General features: G+C 46.9%; 1 protein-coding gene across 2 annotated transcripts in view; it reads right to left on the reverse strand.

The window, feature by feature from the left end:
- Gp210 (nucleoporin 210) overlaps nt 1–12584 on the reverse strand; it is a 77234-nt gene that overhangs the window by 48971 nt on the left and 15679 nt on the right. For both annotated transcript variants that reach the window (XM_077693936.1, XM_077693937.1), the window contains exons 4-10: nt 12072–12153; nt 10624–10910; nt 8158–8277; nt 5440–5502; nt 3201–3310; nt 2391–2531; nt 1115–1538 (exon numbers count right to left, since the gene is read on the reverse strand). In XM_077693936.1, the coding sequence (XP_077550062.1) occupies nt 1115–1538; nt 2391–2531; nt 3201–3310; nt 5440–5502; nt 8158–8277; nt 10624–10910; nt 12072–12153 (1227 nt within the window). The remainder of the gene's footprint in view (nt 1–1114; nt 1539–2390; nt 2532–3200; nt 3311–5439; nt 5503–8157; nt 8278–10623; nt 10911–12071; nt 12154–12584) is intronic.

The following is a 12584-nucleotide window of genomic DNA, read 5'->3' on the forward strand; positions in this document are numbered from 1 at the left end:
TAGACCGCTTATAACGTATGCCACAGGAGCCACAAAAGTCCGCACCATACGCAGTACCACACTATAAACAAAACATGCGCGAATACAACCACATCGCAACCCACCTTTCAATCATTCTCTGTTTATCATCACTCAAATCAAGACCTCTTAAAAAAGCAATGCAGTCTCTATTTCGTCTTTTTTTATTATTTTATTTTTTTTTTCACATGAGATGCTACTGCAGGGTTTACAAGCTGCTGCATGGTCTTACTAGGGTGCCTCAACACGCACATGTCCATCAAGGCACCCTAGGTCTTGCAAACCACGATCGTGGCTTTAACTTCTTTGGGTTTGTGTTTTGAAGAAGCACGTCTACATTTCTCAGCGTCTACGAACAGACGCCGCACAACAAGATGATGAGAACGTAAGTGGGATTCTCCTTTCTTTTTTAGCTTTTTTTTTTTTCACCCAAGCTCGCGTTTGCCATGCCGAAGGTGGTTGCTTATCAGCACATCAAACAGGCAGGGAAAACTTTCGGCATCACGGCTCGCTATCTCCAGATGTTTCAAAAGGAAAAGGGCGGTTGCTTATCTGCACAACGTTATAATAGAAACTCCTTACCGCGCGTGGAGGGGGGGAAGAGGGGGGCTCGCTATCTTCCGAGGTGCATCAAGCAAGGGCAGTTGTGGTTATCACGTGCGTGCAAGCGAACATGCGAACTAAAGGGAGCCTATTTTTTTCTTTTCTGGGTCCAAGTTACAGAAGAGCAGGAAGCGCTCACCACGTCAGACAGACGATTCCGTCTTTCTTCTTTTTCGCGACCCTAAAACGATGCCTAAGTTGCGCCGGTCAATCAGCGAACCCGTCAAAAGACTGCACTATAAGCGGTATTCTGTTCAGGGCAACCGCATTACAAGCGGTACGCTTATGCACTGACTTCTATGGGAGGCCTACCGGTGGCCAGGAAAACCCGCGTTATATCCGGTCCCGCTTTATAAGCGGTCATGTTACAAGTTATAAAGCGGTCACGTTATAAAGCGGGACCGCTTTATAAGCGGTCCTGCTTTATAAGCCACGTAAACACAAAGCTCTGTTAGCCAGCAGAAGGCAGCAAGGAGGGCATGCCCCTACTCACGGTCCTTGCGGTACATGGCGATGGGGACGAGAAGCTCGCCATCTGGCAGCTCTGCCTCGAGGACGGATGAACCCAGGGCCTCGATCTCAACGACGGGCACCAGGGCGAGGAGCATGCTGGCTGGCGTCAGCTGGCCGTCCCTGGCCACCAACTGGGCCTCCCCGGGGCCCTCCTCCCCCCGCGTGCCTACGGTCGCCGTGAGGCCCAGGGCAGGGCCCTCCAGGGCGGCCCACTGGGGTGAGCCGGCCTCCAGCTGCCAGCGCACGGGCGCCCCCGAGCCCCCCCGGGCACGCACCCGCACCGTGTAGCTCGGCCGCACCTCGGCGTCCCAGGGCAGCCACACCTCGGGGGGCACCAACGACAGCGGCTCCACAATGGACACCTCCTGCGCACCGGACGCAGTCGACCGCACCAGGTGGCCATTCTGCAAAAAAATAAGAGGAGGGGATACGCTCAGAACTGGGCCGGAGTTGTTCTCAGTTTGGTACATTTCATGCGTCTTTCAAGCGAGCCCCGATTGGCTGAAAGGGGGTGATCAGGTGTGATGCAGCATTCACCGGTGCAGCATTCTTGCTTTCATTTTGTATTTCTTTTTCTTTCCTTTCACTTTCTTTTTCTTGTTTACAACTGGTTTACCTCATTGTTGTACAAACAAACCACTCCTGCTTGGGCCGCCCAAGGCCTGCAGTATTGTATAAATAAATAAACAAATAAATAAATAAGCAAGGCTGTTTCTGCACATGCATAACAGACACACACACACATGCGAATTTCTTTCAAGGCGCCAGTTCCCAAAACATGACTGATTAACAAAGCTCTGTGTGGTGCATGAACAGAACCAAGCATGCAGTTTAGCACCTTCCCTGTTCCTTTCAGTCCCTCATCAGCCCGCAGGACCCACTGGCTGTTTCCTAATTATACAGCTTATTTGAGCCAAGTTTACGTTAAAAGTGGTGTCAGTACGTTTCTAACGAGGCGATCTTTCGAATGAATCAAACTTGTGTTCTGTCTGCATGGCCCCTTTAAGCTTTTGCAAACCGTAAGCGAGCGGAAATTTTGAAATTTCCAGTGTCTTGAGATTTCGTGCCCTAATTACTGCTTCCTAGGCGGCCTGTAATTTTCTATTGCGGTAAATTTACCAGCAAGATAGGCCACCAGGTCTACGCAATGCACTTCAGGTCAGTTCCGCAAACACCACTGCAGACCACTGTTTTGGAGACCCCGGTGGCTGTTTCTGGCAGCTACCCCCCCACAAAGGAGAGAAGGAGAGGCTCACTGGATGCCGGCACCCTTCCAGCTCTGCCTTGATGGTGCTGCGGCCAGCCTTGAGCGCAAGCACCTGGTGGAAGGTGCCGTTCTCGGTGGAGAACTCCACCTGCCAGTGGTCGGCAGGGAAGTCCACCTTCAGCTGCAGGCCCTGCAAGCGGCAGCACGGCAGTGAGAAAACACAACACACACGGTCAGCCTCTCCCCATAGGGCCTCAATATGGCGATGGGTGTACGTACACACACACACCACGCTACATAAGTACCTCTGTAAAGGCTGTTTGGACGGTTTATAGGGCGCACCTCTTGCGCGGATAAACAAACAAGAAAGGAGGCACCATCCCCACAGGGTCTCAACATGGCGATGGGTGTACGCACACACACACACCACGTGACATAAGTACTTCCGTAAAGGCTGTTTGGATGGTTTATGGGGCGCACCTCTTGCGTGAATGGACAAACAAAAAACTAGGCACCATGTTTTCAGTAATTGAGAGAAGAACTCCCTTTTGTTGCGGCTCAACCTGACCCTGTGGCATTTCTGGCGCTCTTCTTTATAATGCGCGCCAAAATGCAGCACATGCAGGCACGTATGTTTTTTTTCCGCACCCAGCGCAAATACAGCCTTTAGGCGAAGAAATCAAACCCGAGATCTCGTCTAACAGAACCCGCAATTCCTCACCAATTGCGCCACTGCAGTAAGTTTCACGCACTGAAGCGACATCTCGACTATGTGGTGCATTTAGAACGCCCAGTGATCTTTACAGTGGGAACCCCAACGGCCCCTTGAAGGTGGAAGGAAGGTGTGGCAAGCCCCCACCTCACTCGGGTGTATCCGGTGGTGGTGGTCGTCATAGAGCTGCACCTGCACCCAGTAGACGGTGCCGCGCTCCAGCAGCCAGGACTCCCCTCCGGGTGACACCGAGAAGCCTGCGCGGATCCACCACTGGCAGGGTACCCACCCACAGGGACCCCGGAAGGCCCCAAAAGCAACACGGCAAGCAGCAAGGCCGTTTGGCACGCCTCCGGTCACCTTGCTTGTGCCATAGCAGCATGCGATTAATTGGCTCACACTGGCCATCATGGGCCCATGGTACAGGTTACTAGAAGGTAAAGTGTGTCGTGCAGGGAGGAAACCAATGGAGAGCACGGGTCCCTTTTGCGACGAAAAAATTCGTACGGAGCGCAAACATTCCCCAGAGAACTCCTGTCGTAGCCAGTGCCACCTGTAAGTTCTTAAATCAAACTAAACAGTTATTTGACTGGTTTTATAAAACGTTATATCATAACACAAAGAAATAAGATTATCTCGGGCATTAAGTGAGGAATAATTTAACAAAACAAAACTTTTGAAACCAACTGGTAAGGAGCGGCCACCAGGGGCACTGCTTACAGCAGGAGTTCCTCAGCAGAAATTTTCATAGCAAAAGAGACCCCCCAAATCGGCCCCGAACGACACACCCCTCTTCTAGTACACTGCACCCACAGGCAAACGAGCCAGTGTCAAGCATGTTGTGATGTATAGAGCCTCGGAAACACTTAGCACGCAAGGGTTGCAGTGCAAACACCAAAAATGAGTCCCCATCCCAGGTGTGGTTGGTGTTCACTCGTCTAACACTACTGAAAAAGAACCAGTGAGAAAGAAGCAGCACAAGAGAGACACCGCTGGTACCTTCGTGCGCCTTCTTTCTCTTGTCCTGCGCCCTTCTTCCTGGTTCTTTCAGTACATTATCAAGCAACTTACCCAGCAATTACCTCACTTGTCTAGGTTTCACCATGGTGTTCCCCTTTTTAAAATTAAGCCCCGAACCATCATCTTCTCCTTTGTAGGACAGGCTAAAATTAAAACGAGACGTTCTCTTTACAACAGAGCGGCTTTAACCTGCGGGAGTTGGTATTTGGTGAAAAGAAGCTCAAATGATGAACTACAGAGAGAGAAAAGGTTGAACCCGCCCCTCACAACGCAAATGAAATTTTACTGAACATGTACAGATGTACGTAAAGGAATGTTACACATGTGCCAGAAAGGCATTGATAATGTTTAGGGCATGCCAAGCAGGAAATTCTTTAGGAACACCTGCCAATGCAATCAGGTGGGAGAGTTGGTTGCTGGAACAGAAAAAGCAAATTTGGGAAGCACAATGAAGGGCGAGACAAAAAAAAAAAAAAAAAAATTAAAGCCGTTCCACTCAATGTGAAAGCTGTCGGAAGCGCAGAGCAGTGATTCACCGTAATGGGCTGTAGCGCCGTTATCCCCTCACTGCTACCACCCAATGCAATTCGAATTTCCCGCCTTTGCAGTGCTCGCGCGCTCCCTGCCTGAAACTGCGCCAGCGGGAGTTCTGTTCTATTTGTGCTTGCTTTTCCTCCCACAAGTGCCGGCACTGCCCTGCCACTTTTTTTTTTTGCTTAATATCGTAAAAACCAACCCAGCGAACGTTCCTGACTAAATTAACACAGGAGCTACCAGTTAATTACGTATATTGTGCCTCAAATGTACCAACAGTTTTCTTGCGCTAAATGGGGAGATATATGACAAACGCCAGCTGTTCACAAGTTTATGACTATGACTATATAACCCGCTTGGCTGTCAAAGCCTCTGGGTTACGCCGCAACGACAGCCGCTACGACGGAACGCCATGTGGCTCTACTTCGGTCCAGCGAGCGAGCTACAACAAGGCAAGCCCCTAAAGTGCTCCGCACTTAAAAAGGAGAAATCGCATCAGACAAGCACTGGGCACTCGTGTCTAGCGCTTGGCCCATGTGCTTGCTTCCTGTTTGGTCCCGTTCTTAAATGCCCTGCCCAGACACACTTCACAGCTCCTTCAAGAAGCCCACTCCACTTCTGCACCAAAAGATTCGCACTGCAGAAGAAGAAATCAACATGTTTTGCTTTCGTGCAGGAAAATTTTTTGCCAAGGTGCAAAGGGAAAGTGACAGTCACAGCCTGTGGTGTCGAGTAATTTCTTGACTCACCTTTTCGAAAACAAACTGCAAGGGTAGTTTGTCTGACCCCACAACAGTGTGAACTATTCACCCGAGCATGCCAAAGTACTCACCCAGGTAGCTGGGCTTCACCACGTGCACATCCGATGCTGGCTGCCGGCCATCCACAGCAAGGTCTGATGATTACCTCAGTTAAGGCAACAAAGCTCATGGGGAGGGGGGGTTGTCAACTGATAACAGGAGTCGAAGAACTAAAGAAAGGAACTCTTGCATTTCCTTTTTCCTTCTATAGAAGAAAAACCATGAAACCCTCAGGCGGGAGAAACCAGATTTTAAGATTCTCGCGCAAAAATAAAAAGCAGAATTTTTGTCCCGACCAAAGATGTTATTTATTTTTACCAGCAAAACCATAAATCACCTATTCAGTTTCAAATACGTGGAACTGGTATTTAAACTAAACAACTCTGGACTGATATTTAAACAAAACAAACACGGTTTTCCTTGCACACTTCTGAAATTAATTATACCATACCTTGAACGGTGGAATAAATTTGTTGATCTGAATGATTATCACTCTGATACCCTACCCGTTATTTCCGGCGTCCCACAAGGAAGCGTACTCGGGCCGCTGCTGTTCCTCATTTATATAAACGATATAGGTAACTTGCACAAACCAGGACGTAAATATTCACCTATTTGCAGATGACTGCTTGCTGCTCAAAAGTGTTAGAAATGTTAACGATCAGGTCTCAGTAAATGAAAGTCTCGACGGTGTGCTTACATGGTGCAACCTGTGGGGTAGGACACTTCATGCATATAACTAACAGAAAGAATCCTCTTTAATATCAGTACACAAACAAATGCCCCTGTTAGTTTAACAAATCGTTTTAACTACCTTAGTGTGACAATTACTGGCAACCTATGCTGGTCGATATTTGCACTTCGGCTAGAGAGAAACAGGGACTCATAAAACAAACTTAAACACTTGCCACCTGACATCAAATTAATGGCTTACAACACTTTAACCCAATCATACCTTGAATACGCTTCAGTGGTCTGGGACTCAAAAAAATTATATTGCCAAGCTCGAGCAAATCCAAAGTCAAGCTGTTCGGTTAATTTCTAACCGCTAGTAAAGACGCGATTCACCTTCCACACTCATGCAGGACGGAATTCCAATGCTGGAATCTCGAAGAAGAAGCAACCGAATAAAATTTGTTGTCGATCTTTGGGACCAAAAATTGTGCCTTGACCCATCGATATATCTTACCCCTCTTTCCTACCGGCCTACCATGCATTTAAATTTACCTCCTTGTTCGCAAATATTCATTTTTTCCAGTGAACAATATCTGACTGGAACAGTCTTCCTGCCACTGTGTTCACTTCGCCAAATCTGCATGCATCAACTGATCAGCTCTTTCATGTGTAGTAATATTTTGCCTGTGATTTTTGTTTACGTTAGAGACTTCTTAATTACATTTGGCTGATATACTACGTAATCATCTTCCTAGTCTTCCTTGGACATAGTCTTGTCTAAACAAATACACAAATAAATAAAACAGCATAATAAAACACTCGTGCTAATGTATCCATAAAAGCAATACAGTATTACACAAGTTATTACTTTTATGAATACATTAGCACGAGTGTTTTATTATGCTACTTTATTTTTTATGCAAATTCTAGGTAACAAAAGTTTTTTTTTTTTTTTTTTTTTTTTTTTTTGCAAGACAACTATTCGAGTTCTAGGCCAGTGGTTTTTTTTAAAGAGCAATCTGTGCAGGCAGTCCTAGGACTTTCAGCGGGCCAATTCGTCGCACAAGACTGACCTCACGCATCGCCTTTCTTCCTCATCCAACCCACGAGACAGTAAACAAAGCCTCACAGCATGCACAAAGTACAGATTTTTGCACACAGCACGCACTTTTTTTTTCTACATCTGCTTTTCCACTGAACAAGATAGCCGCGCAACAAAGAAGCAGAACATCTGAATGTACCACGAGCAAGCACACGAGCAACTTCTCAGAGCCTCTGGTGACAACTTCTAGCAGAGCCTGCTGGGGGTTCCAACACACTTCCATGGCTGATCTGAACCCCAGACCCCGGAGAAAGCGAGTGCAATACCCATGCCACACACACACAAAAAGTGACATTAAGTGCTTAATGCCTCAAGTTTTAATGCCATTAATTTGCTGCTACACACAAAAATGTAATGTCATTCGCTCTGATGTCATTTTTGGTTTAAGGAGTTCTGCACAACTCATTCGCCTTCACAAACACCTTAAATATGCCTACTCTCGAATGCGGCGAGCATCAAATGAAACCAACAAAACTCTCGGCACCAGAGTGTTGACACGGAAACGTAGCTGAACTTCGAAATAAGTTTTGTGCACTCGTAGTGGCAAAGTTCTTAAAAGAAGACGAAGTTCACTAAAACAGCGGCAAAAGGCAAAACATTGTGTTACTCGTGCTTTTGGATTTTTCGGATTTGGCTACCGCTGGCAGGCGACGGCAGCTGCTCAAGCCACTTTTACAAACGGCTCACACCATTTAAAAAAAAAAACATTTCTCATAACATTTCCTTTCACAAAAAAAAAAAAAATTTTAACCCTTGTAGAACGTTTTTCTCTTTGTTAAAGACTTCTAAGGTATGAGTGAATTTCTTTTTCTGGTCATTATCACCATGTGTTACGCATTTAATGCCTTTGCGTTTTCGTGTGTAGCACGGCCCGCCCAAATAATGCCATTCGGTATCTTAAGGCATTAAGCACTTGATGTCATTTTTCGTGTACATGTGGCACGGGTATAAGTGGTGTAGCGGGAAAGGATACGGGTATCCGAGAGCAGAAGCTGCGTCTGACCCAGCTCCAGTGCCTGGACACACAGGCCGTCCAGTTGAGCAATCCGGTTGTCCTCAAGACGCAGGGCATGCCGCTCGCCAGGAGCCACCGCTGCACAGTCCACACACAATCAGACTCACAGGAAGAAGAAGAGGAGGAGATCCTTGCCCATGTACACTGGTCATCAGCCATTTCTACCCCAACTGGCGGCCACGTCACACATGGGTACTGAAAACTGCTCAGGTCTGCTGGGCAGCTGAGTTGGTGGCACAGTGCATGTACCCACAAATCAATTAAGGGGGCACACTGGTCTTAGGAACTTTTTTTGCTTTCCAACCAATCTTCATGAAACTTTACGAGCTTGTTCAGTTTTTTTTAGTTGATTTCAAATATCCAATTAGTTTTGATGTAAGGCATTTAGTTTCTGAGATAATTAAAAATCTGTCTAGGTTGTTATTGAGAACAATGAAAAAAAAAAAAAAACTGTGGTTGATTCCTCTGTCCTATGAATCAGTAAAACACGAGAGTGAAATGTGGAGCAAAATCTGCAACTGAGCATGATTTGCAGGCCGGCGGCTGTCTTGCGTGTGTGCTTGGCGAGCGACATCCTGCTGGTAAAGCTTTGCAAAGGTGAATTGGTGTCATTTCCATGACGGATATGACGTCAGTGAAATCTTGGGGTTTCCCGGCATAAAACACTTTCGTGTTAAAATATAAAACACGAAAACGAACAACCCTAGGTATAAGCTACTCTTTAGTCCTAAGGGTTGCTTCCCTGCAAGAAGGCTCTGTGTGCAGGGAGGCACCCTTTACAGGCCGCTTGCTTCATTATAATGGTGTCACTTCTGTGACGGATATGACGTCAGCGAAATCTTCGTGTACCCGAGAATAAAACACTTTCATGTAAAAAAAAAAAAAAACTAACCAACGAAAAATTACCAGCAAGGCATGAATAGACACCAGAAGTGGAGAATGAATGAAATGTGGGAAGCAGTTTAATTGTTTTGCAATCCCATAAAAGTTTACAACGATTCTAACATCTAGGTTTGAAGTACTCCTGTTAACCAATTAGAAATAACACTAATTAAACAACTACTGAAACACAAAATGCCAAATCTGCTTCCCATTCTGCAAGGTTTAAACATTCAGCTTTACGCTGCAAAAAGAAAAACATCTTTCTAGCTGCTCTAGATGCTGGGATGTACCTCTCGAGAATTTGCTATTGCTGCAATACCGCCCGTGGCGAAAAAGGAGAAAATTATAGGAAAATTGTTATTTTCCTCATCGAGATCAGGCCTGTACAGCTTTTATAAGTACCTGGAAGTGTTCAAGTATTAACTTTTAAGAAGAAAAACTGTGCAAACTAAGGAACGAGTGATACCAAAAAAATGCTTTTTTTGGCAATTTTTCGGTCCCAAAGACCCATGTGCCCTCTTGAAGGGACGATGAAAACAAAACATGAGTTTGGATCGGTAAAGAGACTGCTTCATCCCGATAACAATGATAACAATTTCATCGCAAACTTCAAATAAATAACCAGAACAATTAAGAAAACGTATCAAGTGGTGGCGGGACCCCAGAAACTTTCCGGCGATTTCTCTACAGTGTCTTAAGTCATGTTTGTGCGGTTCACAGCTGCCGACCTAAGCCACGCCCAAACAATTGACTGGGCAATTGTATTAGGGCCCCTAGTTCCATTGGATGGTATCACTTGGTTGCTACTGTGTAGTTAACCCTCCGATAATTACGTTTTTATAGGTGGCCCATATTACAGCACTCCTGCTCATATGATGTCACTGTAGTTCTCCGAGAAATTTGAAAGTTTTTCAAAAAACCTTGCTTTGTTTTGACAGCGGGGCTTTCATAACAAGCCGTAAGTATAATGTTGCAGAAAAAATTAAAGCCGCTCCACTCAATGTGAAAGCTGTCGGAAATGCAGAGCAGTGATTCGCCATAATGGGCTGTAGCGCCGTTATCCGCTCACTGCTACCACCCAATGCAAATCAAATTGAAATCAAATTGCCTGAAAGTGCGCCAGCGGGAGTTCTGTTCTTTTTGAAGCTTTTAGAGTTTGAAGGTACGAAGACTTCAAAAATATGTTTTTCCCAAAATGCATTTTTCCCCCCGCAATTTTCAACCATTCTAAGACCCGCGTTCCCCCCATAAAAAACACTACCTGGTGATTAGTTTCAAAAAAACACAAACACCGAACACAAAGTAGATGGAACAGCACTGCGCCGTCTACGTTGTTTGCCCTTCAAGGTTTCTTGTTGCACTTCATACCATGGGAAGTCAGGAAGTTACTATGGGTCCTGCAAGCCCCCTCTGCAAGCACGCATCGGGTGCATATTACGTCCACCCGATGCGTGCAAATGGCAGCAGTTTTGGCATCGGCAGCGGCTGTCACACTGATAAGAGGTGTTGTACTGATAAGAGAAGAGTGGCAGCAGTGCTCACGGCGGGGTGGCCGCCCCTGGGCCAGCCGCTGCAGGCGGAAGCAGGCCTGGCATCCGGGCAGCAGGAAGATACGGAAGGGCTCCAGCTGCACGCTGTCCACCACGCGCATCTCCACCTGCTGGGAAGGCACGTCCGCGTGGGCCTCGTGCACGGGCCGCACCGTCAGCCGCACCGCCCCCACCGTCCGGCCCTCCAGCAGCACCGCCCAGCTGCGGCGGCCGCGCGACTCCCACAGCGCCACGCCCGGGCCGGGAAGCTCGCACGACCACTCCGACAGCGGCACAAACCTGCACCAGGGCAGGGCAGGAGCGCGCATTGCTGCACCTCACGGGGTTCTCTGGAGCAAGACAGCTCCCTCGTAACCTGGAAGCGTATCACCGTCTACGGCTGAATTGTGCATACACAAATAGTTACCTATTTCACCTCGGAGCGACACCAAATCCGCACTGTGATCCTTGTTCTTGTGTCGAAACAGTTGAACACATTTGATTTAGAATGTGCTGCCTACATGGACCAGCGATCACACTTCCTTGAAAACACTGAGCATCTAGAACAGGGACCAATAAGTCTCAAGATTATTTTAGGACCATGGGTTTGTCCTTCGAAGCAGCGCCAAGCTATACGGAGTTTGTTCTCTTATTTGGATGACATTGGCCTAATTTCCAAATTGTAACTTATGTGGCCCAAGCTCAGACCAAAAACCAAATTTGCGTAAGCCCGTTATCGCGCCAAGTTTTTCTTTTTTTTTCCTTGCCCAGCTCTTTCTTCCCTTATACCCAAACCTCGGCGGAGAACCATGAAGTACTCTAAATGCTGGCAAAGCTCTTTTTTCAGTAAAGACCCCTCCCCCCCTCTCTCTCTCTCTCTCTCTCTCTCTCCCTCTCTCATCCTCTTGGTGAATTCTCGTCCATTACACTTTCTTTAGTGCGCAGCAATTCGGCACCCGGTACCGTGGTTTGGCATTGGCGGCGTCAATATCCATGTAACCGAATGAGCGAACGCAGCAGCGACGGCAAAAAGAAAACAGAGAGGAGCATTTGGCGTAAGTGTGAGGGGGAGGGCGGCACGCACTTCTAGGGCACCTTCTCTCCCTCTGCCTCCCATAACACTTTTGTCACGCACTGCCTCCCATCCCATTCTCGCCATTTGAAAAACAACACGAGGGGGAAAATATAAGTTTAACAACAGTTTTCAGAAAAAGTATTTTCTGGTTTATTAATGCACTTTCTTCTCTTGTAAAGCGCCACTGCTGCCGAGGCTACCCATTTGGCTGCTGAATGAGCTCCCGAACCTCAGTTAGCCGCTAAATGTCGTTCGCCTCAAATGTTACTCGGTATTCTCATGTAGCGCCGAGTTAATGACATTTAGAGCGAATGACATTTGCTCTGAATGTCATTGGATCTGCCGTGTGACAGGGGCATAATAAGCCAGGCCCCCGGAGTAACTACCTGAGCACCGGCTCGGGCGACTGCTGCAGCGGCTGGAAGCTCCAGTCGAAGGAGATGCCATCCAGGGAGGAGAACGTGTCGCCTGCGGGAAGGAAAAGCTCCTCTCAGCACTGGCACATTGTGCAAGCCCTCCCCTCTTCCACCAGTGGTGTTCCACGCGGGGAATTTTCCCCTTTTTCGGGGAATTTTCAGCTGCAAGTTTGGCCAGAAGGGAAAAAAGGGAATCTTTAAGGGGGCACATGGCTTTCTGATCTAAAACTTTATTTTTACAGTTATGATGGTAAAAATAGGAGAAGATGTGCAGTTTTTCATTCTTATTGTAGATATAAAATTTGTTTTTGTGTAAAACGACTACATTCATATCTATACGGATTTTTATATTTGATTGTTTGACAGCTTTTTTTAAAAAAAACTGCTGGAGTGATGCAGCTGCACAAGGTACCAGCAAACTGTGCACAAATCAAGGAGTTCAATAAGACTAAGGTTATCATTCTATCTGGTCTGTAGCAGAAG

The sequence above is a fragment of the Haemaphysalis longicornis genome, unplaced genomic scaffold (genome assembly GCF_048455015.1).
Source record: "Haemaphysalis longicornis isolate Haplotype H1 unplaced genomic scaffold, Haemaphysalis longicornis Haplotype H1 scaffold_12, whole genome shotgun sequence".
Lineage (NCBI taxonomy): Eukaryota > Metazoa > Arthropoda > Arachnida > Ixodida > Ixodidae > Haemaphysalis > Haemaphysalis longicornis.